The 22,107-nt window shown below is 58.3% G+C and overlaps 8 protein-coding genes across 8 annotated transcripts, besides 1 other annotated feature; all 8 read left to right on the top strand.

Annotated features, from left to right (window-relative positions):
• Positions 1-501: 501 nt before the first annotated feature.
• LPMP_160830 (hypothetical protein) lies at positions 502-1,176 on the top strand (the record flags this gene model as incomplete). The annotated part of the gene is made up of 1 exon (XM_010699308.1): positions 502-1,176. The coding sequence occupies one exon, from the start codon at positions 502-504 to the stop codon at positions 1,174-1,176; it is 675 nt and encodes a 224-aa protein (XP_010697610.1).
• A 937-nt stretch (positions 1,177-2,113) lies between these two features.
• On the top strand, positions 2,114-3,535 carry LPMP_160820 (metallopeptidase, putative; the record flags this gene model as incomplete). The annotated part of the gene is made up of 1 exon (XM_010699307.1): positions 2,114-3,535. One exon carries the CDS (start codon positions 2,114-2,116, stop codon positions 3,533-3,535), a length of 1,422 nt encoding a protein of 473 aa, XP_010697609.1.
• Positions 3,536-4,599: 1,064 nt separating this feature from the next.
• LPMP_160810 (hypothetical protein) lies at positions 4,600-6,966 on the top strand (the record flags this gene model as incomplete). Its single annotated transcript, XM_010699306.1, has 1 exon — positions 4,600-6,966. One exon carries the CDS (start codon positions 4,600-4,602, stop codon positions 6,964-6,966), a length of 2,367 nt encoding a protein of 788 aa, XP_010697608.1.
• A 310-nt stretch (positions 6,967-7,276) lies between these two features.
• Positions 7,277-7,826: a repeat region.
• Positions 7,827-8,362: 536 nt separating this feature from the next.
• LPMP_160800 (iron-sulfur cluster assembly protein, putative) lies at positions 8,363-9,172 on the top strand (the record flags this gene model as incomplete). The annotated part of the gene is made up of 1 exon (XM_010699305.1): positions 8,363-9,172. One exon carries the CDS (start codon positions 8,363-8,365, stop codon positions 9,170-9,172), a length of 810 nt encoding a protein of 269 aa, XP_010697607.1.
• A 1,140-nt stretch (positions 9,173-10,312) lies between these two features.
• Positions 10,313-12,211, top strand: LPMP_160790 (hypothetical protein; the record flags this gene model as incomplete). The annotated part of the gene is made up of 1 exon (XM_010699304.1): positions 10,313-12,211. One exon carries the CDS (start codon positions 10,313-10,315, stop codon positions 12,209-12,211), a length of 1,899 nt encoding a protein of 632 aa, XP_010697606.1.
• Positions 12,212-13,015: 804 nt separating this feature from the next.
• On the top strand, positions 13,016-14,815 carry LPMP_160780 (hypothetical protein; the record flags this gene model as incomplete). Its single annotated transcript, XM_010699303.1, has 1 exon — positions 13,016-14,815. One exon carries the CDS (start codon positions 13,016-13,018, stop codon positions 14,813-14,815), a length of 1,800 nt encoding a protein of 599 aa, XP_010697605.1.
• A 1,456-nt stretch (positions 14,816-16,271) lies between these two features.
• Positions 16,272-18,533, top strand: LPMP_160770 (hypothetical protein; the record flags this gene model as incomplete). The annotated part of the gene is made up of 1 exon (XM_010699302.1): positions 16,272-18,533. One exon carries the CDS (start codon positions 16,272-16,274, stop codon positions 18,531-18,533), a length of 2,262 nt encoding a protein of 753 aa, XP_010697604.1.
• Positions 18,534-19,750: 1,217 nt separating this feature from the next.
• On the top strand, positions 19,751-21,127 carry CHI-1 (chitinase; the record flags this gene model as incomplete). The annotated part of the gene is made up of 1 exon (XM_010699301.1): positions 19,751-21,127. The coding sequence occupies one exon, from the start codon at positions 19,751-19,753 to the stop codon at positions 21,125-21,127; it is 1,377 nt and encodes a 458-aa protein (XP_010697603.1).
• Between the last annotated feature and the right edge of the window lie 980 nt (positions 21,128-22,107).

Here is a 22,107-nt window from a genome sequence, read left to right as displayed (position 1 = left end):
AACTGCGTCACTGTAGTTCTCTCTTCTGGCTCTGCGTTCGAGGTCGTTATGGCGGTCTTTCTCTCGGTAACACGTGAGGCGCGGATGAAAAAGGCTGAATACGAAGACGAAGGGAGGGCGGCAACGACACTGGTGCGCCTGCACAGAGGGTGTTTGTCGTCGCGGTACTTGACACAACCCATGGCGAGGGTGAGGATATGTAATGGAAACGAATGGGCGCCAGAAGTGTCGTTGTCCGGCAAAGCAGTCGAGCAAGTCGATCAGTGCCGTACGCTTCCCCCGGAGTGTCGCTCATCCAACTCTTTTCCTTCACTCCCTCTTCCTCTTGCTCCGCTTATGGGTCTCCTGCGTGTATGGTATCGGGCGTGGGCGACATAAATACAATCGCGGCACTTGAGGTGAAGCACACAAAAGAGCCGCCGTGGAGAACTTTACCTCATCACCTCGACTACCGCCACCCAGACTATCACCTACGTACCCAGCTGCCGAGCACTTAGGACAATGCCTGTCATTGATACCCCGTTTGTAATGGAGCTGCATCCCGGAGAGGAGCTCAAGCTTGCTCAAGCGCCGTCGACTCCCCTGTCGTCGAGCTCTTCCGTAGCTTTTTCGCACAGCACAAATGCGCTTGCGAAGAACCAGTTTCATGCACTAGTGAGCGGGGTCGCCTTCGTGGAGGAGGACGCGAATGACAGTGGCGCAGCCACCGCAGCTGCCACGGTCTTCAAACCACACCACAAGCACAGCGTCATTCGTGTTACCCTGCTTGCACACATGCAGCCGCAACCGCAAGGCTCGCCGACCAAGCACTTCATGAGGACGGTGACGCTGGCAAGTTGCAACTTCAGCAGCAACCCCTCCCCCAATGGCGATGCAGGCAATGTTGCGTCGTTGTCGCGTCGAGGCAAGACGGGAGAATCGACGCTGTCGCTTCCTTCTACTGCGACGCGGGTGGAGAGCACTGTTCAGTTCCGCTCACCACTGCTTTTTCACTCGAGCGGGAGCATCCAGTCTTTGTCGGTCGTCGCTGAGGACATGGTAGCTACAGTCGGCTCCTCAGATAGCAGAGGGTCTGTGAAGCGCTACAAAGGCTCACGTCGGTTTGGGGTGCGTCTGCACGGTATCCAGCATACATTCCTGACCAAGGAGCAAGTGCTCCTGCTGACACAGCGGTAAAGCAGTGTACCGTTGTAGTGCAGCCCAGCTGCCTTTCTCTGTGCTTATAGGGCTCTTCGCACCCGCTGCTGAGACCCAACACGTGCCAAGCGTGCTTGCTGACACGTGTGTGTGTGTGTGTGTGGTGTGTGAGGTGTGCGCAGGTACAACTGGGGCAGGACACACGTAAAGAAATTTTGGTTTGTACGGTTAACTCAACAGAGCCAACAAAGCAGAAGGAATAAACGAGGTAGTAATCCCACGCAGGAATGACTTGGGCCCACAATCGAACCGAGAAGAAGTGTTCACTGCCTCTGCTTGCTCAGCTGCTAAGACAAGACAGGGGGACAGGGGTGGGTGGGTTGGAAGGTGTGATCCTCTCTCTACCTTTTTCAGCAGTGGAGGCGCCGGCTCTGTCCAGCTGCACAGCGGGCGAAGTGGTTCGCCATGAGGCAGCGCAAAAGGGGACCGACGAGGTCTCTGAGGCGTTTTTCCTTTACTTTTGCCCTGGTAGAGGGCTAAGGTGGACCAGGCCACCCGAGCATGCGCTCCAATGCGGGTTTTCGTCACTGCCCCGCCACCCCCCTCGTTCTCCTTACCCTCTCGCCTCCCCTTCCATCAAGCCGCTCTCCTCAAGTGCTTTCTGCTTGTGTTGTCAAAAAAGGCCGCCTCAGGGCTGCTGATCGACGCCCCAACCTTGCGGGAATCAGTGGCGAAGCCGTCTCCACTTCATTAGGCGGGTGAGCTGTCATGCTTTCCCACCTCTCGTTCTCCCTCGTTCCTCCCTACGATCTTCTAGAGGTGGCCTCACGCGCACGGGTGCACACGAGGCGCGTGCTTCGCTCTCGCTCTCTCTGTTGTGTGCGCTCGCGTTTTTTTCTGCTTCCTCCTCTCCCCCTTCCACGCACCCCACCACAGGCGGGTGTCATTATCGCTCTCAGTGAGCACGTACGCACGTATGTCGGCAAGGGTGGCTAACTCGGTGCAACAGTCGCCTGGACACAGCCATGGGGGCCTCAGCACACCGGTCTCCGGCGGACCACAGCACAAGCTGTACAGGAGCGTTCCTATTGTGTCAGATGCGTATTGGGCGCCCGACTTCGCGCACATGGAAGCTGCTCGACGGCAGAAGCCGTGGCACATCGACTCGCTCTTCTTTGAATCCGTCTCTGTCTCGCTGGTTGCCACAGTGAAGATGTTCCTTCACGGAACGCGTGGGCGCCCTGACATGTCACAGGGCCGCTTCAACTGGTTCGAGGTAATGGGACTCTTGATTGGTCATTTCAACCACCGCGAGCTCATTTTGACCGACAGCTTCAGCTTGCCTGTCGCTGCGTCGGAGGTGGAGTGCAGTATGACGGAAGCCTCGCAGATTTACATGGCTAATTACCTCGAGTACCACCGCCGCCTCGGCAAGGCGGAGCCAGGTTGTATTGGGTGGTACCACACCCACCCTGGCTACTCCTGTTTTCTCTCCGGCATTGATGTGACGACGCAGCAGGGCAGCCAGCGGATGCAGGACCCCTGGGTGGCGCTAGTGATCGATCCGGTGAAAACACTGCGAAGTGGTGAGTTCTCCATGAAGGCGTTCCGCACTTATCCTGAGGGGAACCTTCAAGACCAGTGCTCTCAGAATGGGTCTCACAACGCTGCTGAGGGTGCCCACCCTGCTGCATCTTCCGCCAACGCCTCCGCTTCTCTCGTGTATGAAGGGTATGGGCTGCCTTCTGTTAGTCGCTTAAAGGAGTTTGGCATGCATGCGCACAAGTACTACGAGCTGCCCGTACGCATAGTGCAGAGCGCGCGCGATGCGCCACTGTGGGAGCTGCTACAACGACATTTCTGGCCTCTCTCGCTCTCCCTCACCTTCCCGTTCGCGCCGTCGACACAGATTTGTCTTTGCTCCTCTGCCGAGCTCGCCAAGGTGGTGTCCGCCCTGGCGGCACGGACGCAGGGCCCGTACGCGCATGAGCGGTCCCCGCTGGCACGCGGGCGCTTTTCTCGCAGAGGCGACGTGGAAAGCATGCCGCTGCTTTATCAGTCAAGTAAAGGCGTTAGAAGCGCCCAGGCGTGCAGCGGTGGCGACGGCAGTGCAGATGCTGGCGATGCGGCAAAATTGGGGCAACGACTTCTCGCGATTACAAGCGATGTACTCAGCGCCAGAGCGGAATCCTTCTCCTTGATCGGTGCTTCGCGCCCCGTGCACGCGGAACTGCGTGCAGCGATGCGCGCCGTTGCCGCGGCTACAGGATCTCTCGCAAGAGGCAAGAGACACAGCTGCACGTCACCGGGGTCCGCTCGCAACGCGCAAAAAGAGGTGTCCCTCTCGTCTTCGCCCACTTCCAGCCATGATGACTCAATGGAGGAGGAGGAGGCGTAAAAAGGGCGGCGTGTGCTGCGGTGATCAAGCCTAGCATGCGCAGGGCAAATCCCATGGATTGAGTTGGTGCATGTGTGAGTGTGTGTGTGGGGCCTGTTCTCTGCATCGCTCTCACCGGCGTTGATCTCTCTTCTTTTCCTTTGCATTTTTCTCTTTTTTTCCGTTGGTCTTCTTCAGACCCGCCGCTTCCCCTTCCCACGATTTTCTCTCTCACCCGCTGTCTCGGTGTGCCTGTCTCCCCTCCCCCTTTCCCGTCTGGCATTTGCATCTTTTCCTCCCTTTCCCGCGTGGAATGTTGTTGGCATCGATGGATGTGAGGCGAAGCACAGAGCAGGTGAGAGAAAGAGCTCACTACAGTTTATTCTCCCCCTCTCTCATTCCTCGTCTTGTGTATGTGTGTGGGTGGGTGTATCAACGTTTGAAAGAAAGAGTCTAGGCAAAGCCAGTCGCATGCATAACACCGACTTAGGCAGCCATGAGGCACACCCCATGTCTCTTCCTGGACCGCTGAGGAAGATGAGGCCTGAGGCCCGACGGGTGCGTGCAACTACCGTCCATCCTTTTATGTTTTTTTTTTTTCTCTCTGCATTGCTTTGGCACTCAGCAGGATGTTTTGCTCAACGCTAACAGCCTTCTTATCCAGGGACAGCTGCCCCCCCCCCCCCCGGTGCTTTTCCATATGTGTGTGTGTGTGTGTGTCCCCTCGTACTCTCTCTCCGTCCTCTTCCTTGCCACCCTTCTGGACCCATTTTCACCGTCGCTCACCTCCACTTCTCTGACCCACCCCTCCTTCTCCCTCTACCCTTTTTTGTGCTGCACGTCTGCACCTACACGCCTTCCTTCTACTGTGCTCTGTGGGCCTCTCTCCGTTGTTCTCTGCTCTCATCTCTCTCATCTCTCTCTCTATCTGCCCCTATCAGAAGCCGCGAGGGGCTGCGTGTGTGCCTCTGTGCCTTTCCTCATCCGCCGTCCATCACGTCAGCGTCTGCCTCACCTCTTTTTCACTTTCCCTTTCAATCTGGGGCCTGAGCATCGTTGCTGGTGGCTTATGAAAGACTCACACCATGGACAGCGAGAGTATGGCATCGGCACTGCAGCTGTTGCTTGAGGCAGAGGGGGCCGTTATCCACTCTGCACTGCAGGTCCGTGCGCTGCCGTCGATGGGCGGCGGTATGGGTGTGGTGCTCACCGAAAAGCTTGGCGCTGGCACCCTTTTAGCGCGCTTCCCTTTTCGATCCATAATCACGGTGCGCAAGGCGCGATTTAACTTGGCAATGGCGGAGGTCGCGCTTGAGCTTCGCGAGAGTCAAGAGGTGACAGCGTCTACAAGCGGTAATAGTAAAGGGGATGACAGGGCTATGGGGGTAGGGATGGATACCGACGCTCTGCGTGCCATTCCGTTCGCCTCACGTGTGTGGTCCGGGTCCGAGTTCGAGTCGCGAGTGCGTTCACAGCTCCTGCGCCAAGCCATTGACGCCAAGGTGGAGGAGCTGGAGGAGGTCCTCGACAGCACCGAGACCATCGTGTGCTATGTGCTCCTCATGGCATCCCTCTACGGTCGCTGGTCTCACCACGCATGCCTCTTGAGGAGGGGTGCAGATGAGGAACCTTCCGCTCTAGCGACGGCGGACTGTTCTTCTGAAGCTGGATCAAGGCAGGCACCTACACTGCACTACACGCACGAGAACGCGTGGATGCGGATGTGGATTCACGCGCTGCCGATGCAGTATGATAACCTTCTCGAGCTTGTCCCGGAGCAGGAAGACTCACCGCACTGTTCACCACATCACGGCACAGTGCTGGATAGCGCGGCGCATGAGCCGGATGTGCTGTCTGGGGTTGCAACAACGGTGTCGCCACCTCAATTTCCTCTTGCTCGTGGCTCAGTCTGCGCCGCGTCGTCTGAATGGCTCCGGTCGTACATCTCACTGCGCCGCTTTCAAGCGAGTGTGATGCGCGAGCAGCAGGCAATTCAGCGGCGCTACGTGAAGTGCTGTGCGGCGCTGCGGTGCCTGCGGTGTCTGCCAAGGGGGGTTGAGGTGGCGTCGGAGTCGGAGGGGGAGCGGCATGGCGCACTGGCGCCTCAAAGTGGTGAGGTTGTTAAGTGTGGACCTTCGCTTTCTTCGAGCCAACAAGACCCTAGTGGACGTGGCCATGGCGCCGCGTGCACACTCGGTCAGTTTTTGTGGGCATTTAACACGCTGATGAGTCGTGGCTTTTACTTCCCCGAGGAGACGTGGGCGATGATGCCGTTTGTCGATTACTTCAACTACGCCTTGGAGTCGAACGGGACGATGTATCCGCAAGAAGACGACCCCGAAGACCCGGAGTGCCTTACAAACGTCTTGTTGTCGAAGAGCAACCACAGCGGGGCCGCTAGCTCGGCACCGTACAAGCAACGGCGGCGCACTGGGCTGCGCACTGCCAGAGTCAGCAAGGCCGCGGTGCCGCTTGCCAACTACCAAACATACGAGTTTCAGCTCGTTCAGTCGACTTGCACACTCAGGGAGCAGGTGATGCTGCACTATGGTACTTACTCAGACGTGGAGCTACTCATGTGGTACGGGTTCACCTTGCGACCTTCACTGTTGCCTGTGCCACAGATCTCCGCCGTGTCGGAGGGCTGTAAGAAGGGGATCATACCGGTAGTGCCTCCGTACTTGGGTGACGCTGACGGCTCCTTGATGCAAGCTGCGCACGGGCTTCGGCTGGCGCTTTTTCAGTTGGTCTCCGCCCCAACACGCATGACCTACTACCGGCGGTGTGTTGCGCCGTTTCATCGGTGCGACGACGCTGAGAAGGATTCGGACGAGGAGGCAGCGTACAAAGCTTGGCTCGCCGCGCTCCATTGTGCCTATCGCCTGCCACTGTCTCCCATCGCTAACGCTGAGGGAAGCTATCCAGAGACCACACCTGGGGCCACGTGGCTTGACGAGCTGCTGAGGGCATTTGCTCAAACGCCGGTAATAGCAGCACCCCACGAGGATGCAGCGCCCGAGGACGAAGTTGCCTATCGCATCGATGCGTGGATGCGATGGTGGGGCAGCAAGCGATGGCCCGTGTTCGCCGCGTCGGCGTTCCCAAACATCGCCAAAGGATGCGCCTTGGGAGTGCTTGGTTTGTCTTCGGTCCTTCACGCTGCACTTCACAGCAGCTTCTGGACCCCTAATCCAAAGCAAATCTCGCTGAGCCTGCAGGAGCGCCTGCTTGTGGTGCGCGGTTTGGCGTGGGCGGAGCTGTACGTGAACACGACAACTACGGCGCAAGCAGAAGAGCTGATGGCATCCTCTGGCCCTGCAAGCACGGCCGCTGCTGAGTTCGCCCGTACGGTGTCTGTGGATCAGTGGACATTGCTGCGCTTTCTCGCCCTGGAGAGCACCGACGCCGCGCTGGAGGAGTACGTTGAGTACACCTTGGAGAGCGAGCGGTAGACAGTGAGGGGCCTCATTGATCGCTGCTTCGTGCGAGTGTCCGTCTGACTTCACATCAGCACTAATTTTCTTTTTCGAGTAACTACAGCGGTGCTCCAGTGAGTCCCGCGCCTTCATCAAGAGTGATGTGTGTGTGTGTGGGCATCAACAGTGCTGTGATCCACCTTCGGAGGGAAGGAAAGGGGACCGAAAGCCGGCACACCAGAGACCCGTTGTCCGTCTTCTCACGCCTACTGTGCTCGCGTCTCAGGTACTTTTCTTCTTGCACTAGCCGCACCCAAGATCACTTTCTTTCCCTTCCCTTCCCTCCGAACACCTCAGCACGTGGGATTCCAGGGCCCAGGACCCCACGCTCTGCATATGGGGATGCCGCGCCCCTCCCCTCCCCCAACCCTGCCAATGCCGAACCACTTCTGACGGTGACAGGGCCAAGCACCCATAACACAGGGAGGCCAGAGCGATGCATCGCTACGGATGTCGGCGGCCAGGTCCTGGATGGCGCTGCCTCGCGGAGCGAGCTGTGACGGTGAGCACGTGTGTGCCACCCATGTGCTACGCAGGGTGTCGATATGACTCGAGCGTGTCTCACTCAGGCCTCGCTGCTTACTGTTGCGGGGAGCCTGAGCCACCCCGAGGGATGCACCAGGTGGCGACCGGCACAGTGGGCGCGACTGTAAGGAGACCTGCGGAGCGGGGGTGGGCAAAGCTTTGAGTCAGAGGCCGTGCGCAGAGGACTGAGTCGGCGCAGTGCTGTGGCGCGCGCATCTAGGGCCGCCTCGACCCGCACGATGTGTCTGTGGCAGGCCTGGGCTACCGAGGAGCTTGGCCTCCTGTTCTCTGGGAGGGAATGGACACGTTGAGCGAGACCCCATCGTTCTTAGCTTTCCTTTGATGTTTCCTCCTCAGGAAAAATGTCTGCCTCTCTGTCTGCGCGCATCCCCCCTCTCCCCGATGCTTCAGTGGCGCTTGGTTTTCTGTCAGTATTGTGGCCGCTTCCTTTTTCGACGAACTGGTCGCAGCTTCGCTCTGTCTGTCTGTCTGTGTCTCTCTCTCTCTGCGAGTAATGGGGGAATGCGGAAAAGCGCGAAAAGCGTCTACACACATACACACATCGTCTCTCTAACACCGCAAGCTGCGAATATTACTCGCCGTGGCTTGCCGCCATTACCATCATCGATCTCACCACTCCCCCTCTTTTAGCGGCACACTCTTGAGCAGAAACGTGCCGGCCTAAAAAGTAAGCTTCTTAGCAACAGTGTGCAGTGCACTGCATACGCAAGGGAAGATCACCAATATGCAGCGCCGGGTGTGCTCTCTGAGCGGCGGGCGGATGCAGACGTCCCTGTTGGGGTGCATAGGAGGCTCCGCGTCGTGCCAGCAACAACTTTTTCACACAATGGCGACCTCTGACCCCGAGACCACCGCCGCAGTCGTGAACCCCAGCCGTCCCTCTAACAGCGGCGCGATTGCGTCTGCGTCGTCAAACATGCCGTTGCAGACTCAGCAGCTCTACAAATCGTCTCACAAGGGGCGGGGAACGACTCCGGTGCCAAAGTCGTATCAGGAGGACAGACTCCATGCCCGAAATGTTCCTGCTAGCGAGGCCGATGCACCTTCATCTACTGATGCCGAAGGGGCAGCGCCGTCACCGCTGTTTGGCGCGCGCTCGTCTTGCACAGAGGACGCCGGCTCGGTTCCCCAGAGGAAACTTTCGCCGCTTCAGAGGAGGCAGCTGCAGTTTCGCAACAAGGCTGCCTTTGCCCTTACCCCACAGGCTCTCCGGCGTGTGAAGCACCTACTCGCGCAGTACTCGACAGCACACTCGGCCGCGGCAGTCAAGTCGCCGTTGACCATCGATGCCTCTGCTGCAGCTCCTTCTGGGATCCGCATTGGTGTGCGGCGGCGTGGTTGCAGTGGGTACAGCTACACGGTGAACTACTACTTTGACTCGGCAAAGCGCGGCGACAAGGGTGCGACTCCACCGCGCAAGATGGCCGACTTGATGGGGGACTTGGTCGTGGAGCAGGATGGCATTAAGATCGTCGTGGATGCTGATGCCCACTTCTACGTGATTGGCACGGTAATGGACTATGTGGTAACCAACGTTGAGGAGAAGTTCACCTTCAAGAATCCGAACCAGAAGTACAGCTGCGGCTGCGGGGAGAGTTTCATGCCATTCGACGGAGATGACGTGGACGATGACTAGCGGTGAGCGAAGGAAGAGGGCGAGGAATTCAATGAACAGCCGAGTGCGCGAAATCGTTGTGCTTCCGTGCTTTCCCATTGCTTCTGTCGATGACGTATGGGGGAGAGTGGAGGGCAAGAGTAATGGGGGGACGGTTGAATGTTGGCGTGCGGATGTGTGGATGCCTGGACTATTGGATGACCGGAGCTTTCAGTGCTGTGCGTTCTGATTTTGCTTTCGTTCGCTCTCTCCGTTGTTGTTGTTCTTTTTTCTTCTGCACTCAGACGCGTTCCTCATGGACACGCCCCACCCTCTCTCTCTCTCTCTGTGCGTGTGTCTGCGTGCCACGCTTTGGCCCCGTTGTTTGCATTCCTCTGTCGCCTCTTGGCACATCGTGCGTTGTTGCCGTTGTTTCGGCTTTCCTCGCTCGCTTCCTTTTCTCCGTCTTGTTCGTCTCTTCTGTTCTCTCGTGCATCGACTGCTTCGTATCACGTTCTATGTGTGTGTGTGTGCGCGCGCGATTTTGCCTTGCCTCCTTTCTTCTCCCTGCTGTATGGTCAGTGGGTGGCTGTGGAATGAACATGGAACGAACAAAGAAACCACATGGGGATGCCTGGATGTAGCGATGCGGAGTGCACTTTCTCGCGCTTGCCTCCTCTTCTCCCATCGCGCACGCACACGCTTATACACCCACTCACAAGGCTCTTCGCAGTGCTGCGGGGGTATTGACCATGAGCCCTACTGTGTGCTGCTTGGTAGTGGTGTGGGATGCAAATACACAGGCATATTCAGCGGCACTGCACACAACTCAAGTGCCATCAGGGGCGCCATAGTGCCTGTGAGCGTGTGTAGGTGCGTTTACATACCCACACCCCTCTCAACTTTCTTACGTCTTTGACTACCACCCTCCCTTTCTCACGCTGCTTTCCATCGCCACTTCTTCGCGGAGCGTGCATCTCATGCCTCTCTGGCCTTCCTCATCGTTGCAATTCAGTACCGCTTCCAGAGGGGGCGCTTTCTCCTCTCTTCTCCCCTGCGCGTGCGTATGTGTGTGTGGCTGAGCGTGTCTGCCTTTCCTCTCATACGTACGCAACGGCCGCGGGTGTGCTCACACGTGCATGGGCAAGAGAGCCCAGAGGCAACCCCGCTGCTTTCTCCTCGATGTTTATCTTGCGCATCGCAGGCGACGTGAACGGCGTGAAGCGCAACATCGAGGTGACTTTCCCACAACGTCCGTCTCTTCAGCAAGTGTGCACCGTTGCGGAGACGATTCTGCCACTGCAAGGGTGGGGCGATCACCGACCGTTGCGCTCACCAGGGGCGGCAGCAACGCAGGGTGCGGGAGACGATGCCCCTAGCACCGCCGGGCCCTCCAGAGCTCCCGCTAACGCCAAGTCACGTGCTGCAGTGCCGGCGGTCTCGTATGCGGTGGAATCACTGGTCTACCTGGACCGAGCTACCCGCCAGTGGGACGAATTGTACAGCGCCTCTCAGCTCACCTCGGGGGCGCAGGTGTACTGCTTCTTTTTTCTGCAGTATTACAGAGTGGCGGCGGCCCAGGGGAAAAGGTCAAGCTCCGCCTTCCCCTCCTCGTCCTCCGTATTTCCTGTTGGAACGGAGCACGTAAGCGACTCTGCGTCGCCGAGCTTGCCGGTCCATGGGGGTCTGCCTCTCGGTGCCGGTGTTCCACAGAACTGGGTTGATCCCGATTGCCCAGGCGCCATTCCAGAGCCTCAGCAGCGCCTTCTCTGGGACGGCGCCAGTGGTACTCGAGGTCGTGTTAATCAGAGAGCGCAAGGCTTGGATGGAAGCTTCAACCGTGCCGAATCTGCTTTCCCCTCGCTGACGCAGGCAAGTACGCAGAGCCGCGGTGATGTGGCGCACGGCTTTGCTGCTAGACTGTGCCCAACGCCTGCCTCGTCTTCCGTATCGTTTCGCGGTCACGGCTTCCCATTCCTGTTCCCCTCGCGCACGGTTCCATTCAGTGGTTCAGCGTGGTCAGACCTTTCGCCTGTGGCAGGGGCGGCATCTCGATCGATGAACAAGGCAAACTCGCCCTCTCTTTTCTCCGCTCCCACTTTCACCCCTCCTCGGCAGGCTGTCGCTGGCTTCATGCGATCTGCGTCCCTGCCTACCCGCAAAGAGCACAATAGTATTGTGGAGGCGCAAGGACGGAAGCCGTCACCACTGAGGCGGCATTCGACCTCTTCACGGCTGCGCGACGAACGTTATACCTCTCTCTCGAAGTTGATCCCAGACTGGTCTGCACTGCTGTTAAGCGGCGAGGAAGGCCACGGAGGCCGCTACTTTAGACTCAGCGATCGCCTGGCCTTTTTGTTTGACGTTTTGGTCCACCTTGACCCTCAGGAGGACGGCGCAGGGCAGCGGCAGTACATCCTCTTGAGGGACTTCTATCTCCTTGCCTCGCGCTTTACTTCCACTTGCACCTCTGCCGCTGCTCTTCCTCGCTCGAGTTACGCAGCGATGGGTGTCCGTGACACACCTGTCCAGTCGACAATCCTGAACATTACGGCAGAGCTCGATGAGCAGCTACACTGGACCTGGGACGACGTCGTGCGACACGCGGACAAGGATCGCGATGGCTGCATCGCGTACAGAGAGTGGATTTCATTCGGCATCGAGCACCCAGAGGTGATCCAGCTGCTATGCCGCGCTGTCTATGTGTTACTCCTACGCGAGGCAGCCTCGCCAATGGGCTGTTACCCAGACATACCCACCAGTCCAAGTGCACAGACTCTGCTGTTAGCGCAACCTGGCCACCTCCTTTCTCACTCCACTTCTTCCAGGAGTGGTCGGGGTGACAGGGCTTGCAATAACGATGTCATGCCCTTTTCAAACTTCCCGAAGTTCTGCCGTGGCCATAACTCCCAGATGAATGGCAGACACGCCGGCAAAAGCTGGGTGATGCGTGTTGCTGAAGCGCACGAGCTGCGTAGTACACGTTGCGAGGCGTGTCGAGAGCTGCACGCCGAACTCTCCGAGGACTGCTGCAGCAAAGCATCCGCGCAAACAAACTTTGTATTTTCTCTGAGGCGATGAGGCGAGAGACTACGTGTGTGTCTGTGGTGGTGGGAGACGGTGATGGATTGCGTGATGCAGGCTCGACTCTCCTGTATGAAGTTGCGCACCCTCTATCGTGTGTGTGCGTGTGAGTAGGGTGTCACATGTATGTCGTGTGCATCCCGGTCACACGCACCCGGAGGTGAAGCGCACGCTGCTCTTCGGCATCGGCTTCACGAGCCTCGCTCGCACGGTCATCTACGACTGTTGTCTGCCATCACCGCCAGGCAGTGAGGCGCTCCGCTAAAAATGCCGCACCTCCATCTTTTCCATATCCACACACCCACACCCGCACGCACACACAGGCAATGGCTCTCCTTGCCCGCTTAAGGGGAGTGCTTCGCTGATTCCCATGCCCACCTGTCCTAGGCCACCGCTGGCCGTGCCGACCCCTCTCCCGCCAAACACTCTCAGCAAGTCAAACACTCCCTCACTCTTCTCTCCTCGTTCGGAAACTGCACTGTTTCCTCGATTTACTCCCTTTCCTCTCCCTCCTGCCCGGTACTTCTTTCAAGTGCACCTTTGCCACTGGGCCCGGTGCGGACGCTAAGGGGGTCTGCGTGTGTCTTCTGATGACCATGCCGCGGCGGTGTGTTGCGGGCGCTCTTCCTTTTTCCTTTTGTGCTCCAGCTGCGCTTGCACCACCCTATCCTCCTCTCCGCCCTCTCTTTCGCAGGAGGGCGAAACACGGCGCCTGAGAAGCAAGCAGAGACACCCCCCATCCCCCCATCCCCCAATCCCACCCAGACAGACACGCAGCCGCGCGCGAGTCAGTTGTTGCACATGCCACCGCTGTCGGGTCAGTTTCTCGTAGGGCAGAGCCCGAGGAGGCCGTACATCAACCGCGCCTCCAAGTTTTTCTTTGCGCAGCTGGACAAGGGGTTTGCCTCCCCGTACGTGCTAGTCGCCTCCGGCGTCTTCTTCTCATACTTAGCATGGCGAGTGATGGAGCACTACGTCCGGCCACGTCAGGAACACTTGGCGCAGCGTCTCCCGGTTCAGCGCGTACCATTTGAGGCGTCGCACAACGTGTTCTGGGGCCTTGCCAACCCAGACGAAGCCGGCGTCTCCACTACTGGCAGCCGTGGAGATGATGTGGAGGACATTGCAAGCAACTTGTTCCTGCCGCAGCTGGCGAACGAAAGGATGGAGGAAGCAATGCGCCGCCCCCAGCTGCTCTTCAGCGAGATGAGCGAGTTGCACGAGCAACCGTCTGCGACGAATCCCTCTGGTGAGGTGGACATTGTCTGCCTCGAGCTCTCTGAGTTCTCCCCCAAGCTACGTGACGACGTTTACTACCGCAGCGTGCACTACGTCCCGGCCCAAGGGGGGTCAGCTGTAGCCTCTTCGACAGGGCATCAAGTCTCCTCGCTGACCGGGTCAAAGCAGACGAGCAGCAGCCGCAGCGACTCGAGCCAGAAGCTTATGGTGAGGTCAGACAAGGTGGCCGAGGCTCCTGCTGCTGCTGCTGCTGCTTCTGACTCTCCCCTGACCACAGCGGAGGCAGGGAAGGCCGCTTCAACCACGGACTACCTCCAATTTATGCCCGGCCAAGGCGAGGAGGTGATACACGGCATTATCAAGTGCAAAGCTGTGACGACACAGAACAACTGTGTCCCTTACGCTGGCCACCTCGAGGAGGAGTACGCACGCAAGCTCATGCTGACCCTCGGGCCTGTACACATCCTGCGCGACGCCACCCAAACGCTGTTACCGCGGCGCTTCTCCTTTGTGAAACAGGTACCCGTCGAAACCCTGGTACTCGGCATGCACTCGGGCGAGCTGCCACGGTGGCTAAGCACGTGCTACCCGAACTTTAACGTTCATGTGGTAGAGCGGGATGGCACACTGGTGCGGTTATGCAGGCGGTTTCTGGGTTTTCAGGAGTCGAGCAACCTCACAGTGCACATCGATGATCCTGTCGAGTACGTGCGGCGCCAGGTGGCCATGCGAGCCCACGGTAACACGACCGTCGCCGGGGTCAAGCCATACGAGCTGGTGTTGATTGACGCGATAGACGGTGCGGGGCGGCTGAGCACGCAGTACGGTCGCCTGGAGTTCATCAGTAACATCCGCCGCATCATGAGCGACAACGGGTGCATCGCCGTCACTCTCCCCAACAAGGATGCTGAGTTTGTCTTCAACATGGTGCAGAACTGGCGCATGGGGTTTACAGGGCGGCCGGTAGTGCTGGTGCACTGTGTGACGTCGCCCTGCTCGATCCTCCTGACGTTCCAGGACACCGCCGCGCGCGGCAAGGCAAGAATCGGCAGCATCGCTAAGGTGGAGGAGTTTCAGGATGTGCTTCGGGAGCACATTCGGCACTACGGGGCTGACCGGGTGCAGTTCGACATCACGCGTGAGGTGAGCGCGGGCAACTTTAGCGTTCTTAACCCGGAACAGGCGTACGGGATGGAGGCGTACTTGCCGGCAGGTCACCCCGCAATCCTTGCTGCGAGGCACCAGGATGTGCAGGAGGCGGTACTGCGCCAGCGCCGTAGTCAAGGCTGGGGCGCGTGGTTGCGCCGCTTAACCGGGACAGCGCTGTCGCCGAGCCAACGCAGCGATCTCAATGGCGAGTGAAGAGGCGCCGATGTGTGTGTGTGTGCGCGCGTGCGTGTGTCTTCCGGGTTCCCATTTTTGCTCTCTCGGTGCTGTGTCTTGCGACTCTACGATGGAAAACAAAGGAGGATGTGGAAGAGGAGTTGTGTGCGTGTCTTTGATGGACACGCGATTGGTGGCAGTTGCCATTCAGTCACCCACGCACATGGGTCAGAAGGAAAGAGGGACCGCGAGAGCAATGGCGAGAGTGAGCCCCTCGCGTAGAGGTTTGGGTTTGACTCTGAGTTTGGGGCGAGGGGCGAGCAGGAAGGAAGAGTCGAGTGTTACTTGCCGATATCATGCGGCAGTGTGTAGCCATCAGTGTGACTCTCCCTACCACGCTGGCCCGCAGGCTTTTTTCACTCTTTCTCGTGTTTTTATTCTTACAGTCGCGCTGGTGCACCGATACACTCTCTTGCACCTGAGGCTTTGACAATTCCCTCAGAACAAGCGCGTAACGTCACCCTAGCACTTCAGCTTTGTCACCTCAACGCTGTGAACTACTCCTCTTCCTCATTCCCTACTGCCTTCTCCTTGTTGGTGTGGACGTCGTTGCACCGCCCCCCCCCCCCAAAAAAAAATATGAACCCGACTTACTCATTTCCACATCTCGCCACTTTATCTCTTTCAATCCTTTTTTTTTGTTTAGCGCCTCTGATGTGGTCACCAGAGCTTCCCCTCCCCTCCCTCGCAGCCGTGCATCTCCCTCTTCGGCTGGTTCCTCCGCTGCCTATCTAACCCCTGGTGCAGCAAGACGTGTTTGCACAAGTCTTTGTCGCTCTTCCTGGTGAGCACACTTGATCTCTGTTGCGGGTGGCAGCGCAGGTACTCTCTCCCCGTGCTAGCCAACACGTGAGAGGCCAGAACACACCTTCTCCCATACCCCACCGGTAGCCGTGTGGCATTTTCTCGGCACGTGCCACGGACAGGCGTTCATCGAGGAAGTTGCGTGTCCTCGCGCTTTAAACGGCCTGTCTGCTTTCTTCCTCACTCCCTCCACCTTCTCCTTTTGTCCGCGGGGAGGAGGTGGCTAAACTGTCACGGGTGTAGTTAAGCCACGCGAACACGCGCGCTTTGGGTATTTTGGTGTGCACGTTATCGGTGTAGCACCCCCCCCTGCCCAGCTCCGCTGACTCACTCTGCTTGTTTATTTTGTCTGTGCTCTCCGCGCTCCTTTCTTCGCCTTCTGCATCGCTCAGCGTTTTACCTTCGTGTCTTTTCACTTCTACCGTTCACCAGACCCGCCAAAGGCCCTTATCGAGTGGACAGCAAGTCCGAGGAAGAGGACGAACAGGAATACTTCCCCAAAGGGGAGCGCGCAGCTCGCTCGCTCGTCCGCCCACACATACACACGCCCGCACACGTTGGCGTGTACTTGAGAAAACGCTTTTTCCTTTCTTTTTTCCCCCAAAACCCAATAAAGCGGTTCACAGCAGCGATGAACCTTTTAGGTGTGACATTCATCGCCGTCAGCAAGGTGATTGTGGCGGTGCTAGTAGGCGTGTTCACGACAAGCTTGATCCCGCACAGCGCGAAGACGCTGCGCGACTTTGCCTACCTGATCTCCACGATCCTCCTCACGTCCCTCACCGTGTCGAACACCGCCAAGTCTATCGACCTCGATGTGCTTTTTCGGTGTAGCATCCTCATTTTGTTTTCTCTTTTCTCGATTGCGTGTGGGCTTTTGTGGGGCGTACTTTTCGGCCTTGTGTTCTTCCGGCCGAACCCCAAGTACTCGGGTATTCCCCCGGATCTGCGCAAGGATGTGCGGCTCGACCTCCTGTATGATCGCGTGACGGCTGAAGGTGCCGACCATCACGGGGGACCGCTCTCGTCGTCTGCTACTACGCATCCTGGTAGCAAGAAGAAGAAGAAGAGGGTCCCGTACGTGGCCGTAGTGCTGAGCGAGCACTTTCGAGAGGCTGGCGTCAATGAAAGTGAGATTGTGAATGCGCTGGAGGTGACGGATGAGCGGCAGGAGGACTACGGCGGGTACAACTACGCCTCATGGGTCGCTTGCTCTACTCAGAACGGTGTCACATTGCCTCTGTCGCTCATGCTGAACATCGCGAGCTCTGTCCCTTACATTGACAAGGAGCACACCGCTGCGTACATTTTTGTGTTTAGCATCAGCTACTTGCTGTACTTGTGGTCTGCTTGCCCGATATTTGTAGAGGCGGGCCAGAAGTCTGTCACGAAGCAGAGGCTGATCCGCGAAATTCTGCAGAAGCACAAGCGGATGATGTCCCGATGCGATGCCACGACGCAGACACTCTCACTGCCCGTCAAATATGTGCCGGAGAACGATGAGGACTCTGCGGAGGACGTTAGAGTCGATGGCAGGGCGACCGGGACGAGGCAGACCAGCAGTCTCGAGCCTCAATGCACACGATTCATCCAGCCTCTCGCTGCCTCGGCGGCGGCTTCTGGCAGCATTGAGTGCAGTGACAACACAAGTGCGCTGGAGGCTGGTGACGAGGCCACCAGGGATGCTCGCGATACTCGAGTAAGCGTCCGTGCGGACTCCGCCACGTACACTCTCGACCCGATCACGCCGCTTCAGAACTCCTTTACACAGACGGATCGAAAGCTTACCCGCGCAGGCGGTAATCGTGCTGGAGCTGAGGTGATATCCAATACTCCTGGCACACCCACTCCTGCGGACCTCATGGCTGCTGAGTGCGCGTACACGATGGCGTCAGCGGTGCAGCTGCCGTACGACTGGGCCGCCGCCGGCTTCATTCGCGTCAAGTACGAGAGCGAGATAAAAGCGCTCAAGAAGAAGTCAATCTCCGAGAAGGTCCAACATCTCGGACGCGGCACCTGGGGGCTCATCAAGAAGGCCATGACGAGCCCGCCCTTCCTCGCCACAGTGCTGGGCATCGTAATTGGCATCATTCCCCCCGTACGCCGGCTGTTTGCGGGCGGGCCACTGGAGATGGTGATGGACGCCATCGCGCTTATTGGCGAGGGCTCGATTCCGGCGTCACTGCTGCTGCTCGGCGCAAACCTTGTCGGCTCCTCCTCGACCAGCGAGTCAGAGTTGAGTAAGCTGACGCAGGTGCGCCTCCGCCATGCCGAGCAGAACACCGAGTACCCGTTGCATCCCGAAGTCTGGCGGCTGCTTGGCGAGGATGCTACGTACGCCAGGTGGTATGACGAACAGCATATCGACATAGAGTTCGACATGCACAGGTCCTCCTTGCATATGCTGATGCAGGGTGGGCCTCTGCCTGCGTCGACGATGGCCAGTCACGCCAATGCCGCCTCTGTGGCGCCGATGACCGAGTACGGTGACGAGGAAGGTGGCGGGGAGGGCGTTGGCGCCAAGAAGAAGCGCACCTTCATGGGCGGCGTGCGACGCACCCTGTCGCTTCGAGGCATCCGGCCTACGTTTGTGTGGGGCATCATCATCTTTCGCATGCTCATCTCCCCGACGTTGAGCTTCTTCCTCCTTGTCTTTCTCATCAAGACAATGCCGTTTCTCTTCGGTGGTCGGGGCACGCTGGACAAGACGCTCATCATGGTGCTCATGGTTGAGCTGGCGGCGCCGACTGCGATCAACAGCACTCTGCTGTTCAACGCATACCAGTTCATGATGTATCCATGGGCGAAGATGCTCTTCTTGCAGTACATCCTGTGCATCATGTCAATGGTGATGTGGACCACCATCGGCTTGAGCTACGTGTCGTCGTTGTAGTGCTAGCGAGAGGTCTGCGAAGCGGACAGGAGCGACAAAGATGCTTGGCAGCAGTCCAGAAATGCGCATCTTCCTTGCTTGATAAGTGGCTGGAGGCAGAAAAGTAAGACAGGGGGAGGTGCTTAGGAGGAGGAAGGGATTGACCCAGAAAAGCCCACGAGAAGCGGCTAGGCATATAGCCCACCCACTTCTTGTGGGTGCGGTTCTCTGTCACCCTTTCTTTGCTTATCCTTGCCGAAAACGCCGACTGACGCTGCCGCTTCTGCAAAAGTATGCGCCGCAGGGAGGGAAGGGGGGCTGGTCACGCCCATGTGCGCTGACTTTGAACCTCTCGCTCCCCTCTCCATGCGTGCTTGCGGAGCGAGAGGACAGGCGGTGCCGGGGTGATTTGGGAGGCTATTGCTTGCATTATTATTACGGTAGCGCTGAAGCTGGTGATGGTGGTTGAAGTTGTTGTTGCAGCGTCGACGGCTGCCTGAAGAGCGGCAAGGAAGGGTAAGGCTCCTCGTCCTTCTCTCACCCTTTGGGGTTGCGCTGGGGACGTATTCGGAGGCGAGGACTCACTGATTGCCGTCATCAGCAGCTATTGCAGGTGCGCACACCCGCAACGTTCAAGCGCGAACCATGATTTCCTACTTATCACCGCGTTGTGTACCACACAAGAGGAGAGAAATGATCAAAACAGAAGTGTCACGTACACGTGCACACACGCACGAGCTCGAGGCCTCGTTGTCTCAGTCTTCTACATCGCCCGTGTGTATTTTTCTCTTTCTTTTCGCTCGTTCAATCTGTATGGGTAGCGATCCATGGGTCTACGTGACTGCCCCCTGTGAGCGTAAACGAGGAGGAGGGGGGGGGAGCCTCGCGTGCTCGCCTCGTTTGTTTGTCTCTCGCTCTGTTGCTTCGCCCGCTGCGCGCTGCCTATGATTGGGAATCGCCGTGCCTTTGCGCCTCTCTCACCCTCATTCATCATACACGACTACGAGGAGAGAGGGCGGGGGGCCTCTTCCCTTCTCTCTGTGCAAACTCCCCCTTTCGCACTGCCACCTTGGGCCCAAGAGACTACGCACACACACCCGCACACGCACACACACACAGACGCCAAGGCAAGCACGTCTTCACCGACGCCTATTCATGCATTTTTTTGTGGCCCTTTACGGTCCCCACCCCTCAGGGACTTGCATCAGCGCCGCCCTTCTGTGGCGCCTCTCGAGCGGATGGAGCCGAGGCGAGCACTTGTACTGGCGTTGTGTCTCGCAGTAGTGCTTCACTTGAGCTGTCTGGGTGCACCACTGAGCACGACGGTAGCCGCTGCTGCGTCTGCAGCCGTACGTGATAGCGCCGCCAGCAGCAGCAGCAGCCAAAACGCCTCAATTACTACGGCTTCTCCTTTGCCCTTTGCTGTCTTTGGGTACTTGCCCGAGTACCGCCAGAGCTGGTTCAACTACGAGGCCTTCTTCAAATCAGGGCTCACCCATCTCATCTTTTTCAGTGCCGAGGTTGATCCAGCTACCTTGCGTCTCACCCACGTAGATGACCGCCTGCCGTCAGACGGCGAGTGGGCCCGCATCCGCCGGCTGGCAGACCTGCACGGTGCGAAGCTGATGCTCTGCATTGGTGGTGGTGGCCGCAGCTCCGGGTTTTCGGACCTCGTCGGGGACCCGGTGCGGCGGCTATCGTTTATTGAGGAGGTGAATGCGGTGCTGCTGACGCGAGAGCTCGACGGTATCGACTTCAACTGGGAGTATCCGCAGACAATGACTGAGTGGTTGAACTTTGGCCGCTTCCTACTGGAGCTCCGGTCTACCCTGGGCTATGCTCCCGCTGTAGGAAGAGAACACGCAGCTGGACTGATCGGTGAGCGGCACCACCGCACCCGAGTGCGGCGCGCCGTCTTGTCCATGGCCCTCCATCCCCATTCGTCTATTGCAGCTGTACTGCAGTCCGCTCGAGTGCTTCACTCGCTCGACTACGTGCACTGGATGGCATATGACCATATTCTCGGGACCGAGCCACACAGCTCGGTCGAGTACGCTGCCTCGGTGCTCAGTGAGGAGATGATTGGGCTCTTTAGCGAGGCTACCTACAACAAGCGTTCTGGGCAGACGCGCCAGGAGCTGCGCACAGAGCAGGACCACCGCCGCAAGCTTACCCTTGGAATCCCCTTCTATGGTCGTCATCGAGAAGATAGGCGACGGCAGCCCGAGACGTACGATCGCCTCTGGCGCTCAATCCAGCAATGGGCTCGCAAGAAACACCCAGCATGGGTTGAGGGGGGAGCAGAGCTGCGGGCTTTGAACAACTACGGCGGGTACAGCTTCACTGGCTACAACGATGTGAAGCGCAAGATGCGACTGGCACGCGCTGCTAACTTGTCTGGGATAATGATCTGGGAGCTGGGGCAGGATGTCCCACCTGGGACTTCACCGATGTCGCTCATGGCTGCAGTCCACGAGCAGCTGGCGGACTGGGGTTTACTGACTGACAGCGGTCACGGTAGTGGTGGCGACGTGAACGGAGATGACACAGGCCACCTTCAGCAACGACAGCGCCGGTATTTATCCCCAGATGTGGCCGAGGACGGTGATCTATGAAAGCCATGAGGACACGAGCTTGTTTCGCATCCCATAGCACACGCAGACGATGTCGTGCTTCCACGCTCTTCTGCTGTTATAGTAGCGTCTCTCGCACTACGTGCACCCACGCTAGTAGATTGTCAGCAGTCTGGCGACCATAGCGCCAGAGGCGAAAGAGGAAAGAAGATGCCAGCGCCGCGCACCACGCGTTCTGCAGACCACGCAGCAAAGCGGGGGTGGGGTAGGGGGTGAGAGGCGATTGTCTCAACCTGTCCTCCTCTTGAGAGCCTCCCCAGTGCTCTCGCCTCGCTGGTGCCTGACCCTGGGGTGCATACATCGTATTCTTTTTGGTTGTCTGTCAGTTACTGTTGCTGCTTTGCGCGCCATCTAAGCACAACGCACCACCCCGTCACTCTCTCCACTCTGTTGCATGCTCCCTCCCCCATCGCTTCTCCTCCCCCCCCCCCCCCCCCCCCACACACACACGTATGTGTGTGTGTGTGTGTGCCCGTTTAGTTTTACCATTTCCCTCATCGCCTCCCCCCTGCTGCACCCCCCACCTCCTCCGTTACCTCAGTGTCGCACCACCTATCCCACCTCGTTTGCTTCTGATCTTGTGTGCTTGTGTACGACACGAGCTCGCCTGTCCATCTGCTTCACCGCCCACTTCCATCACCAAGTACGCTTGTTCAGTGGGTATTGCGCACCCTACTTGCCTTTTTCCCTTCGGCCCTTGTTTGTGTGTTGGATTCCTCTACGGAACCGGCGCCGGTGTGTTGTGTGTGACTCTCCTGATCGTCTCTCTCTTTTTTTTTTTTGGACAAGAACGGGGGTCTGACACGGGGAGTTCATCACGCACGCGCACGCGCACATGCACCCCTCCACACACACCTTCAGGGGACTGTGACAGACAACGGAAGGGGTCGAAGAGAGGGGAGGACGCAACCAAGGATGCGAGAGCGGCACGGCTGCTGTCACCCCCACCGGTTTTCGATTTT

The sequence above is a fragment of the Leishmania panamensis genome (genome assembly GCF_000755165.1).
Source record: "Leishmania panamensis strain MHOM/PA/94/PSC-1 chromosome 16 sequence".
Classification (NCBI taxonomy): Eukaryota; Euglenozoa; class Kinetoplastea; order Trypanosomatida; family Trypanosomatidae; genus Leishmania; species Leishmania panamensis.
Note: the sequence above shows the minus strand (reverse complement) of the source record. Positions and strands in the feature narration are given on the sequence as shown.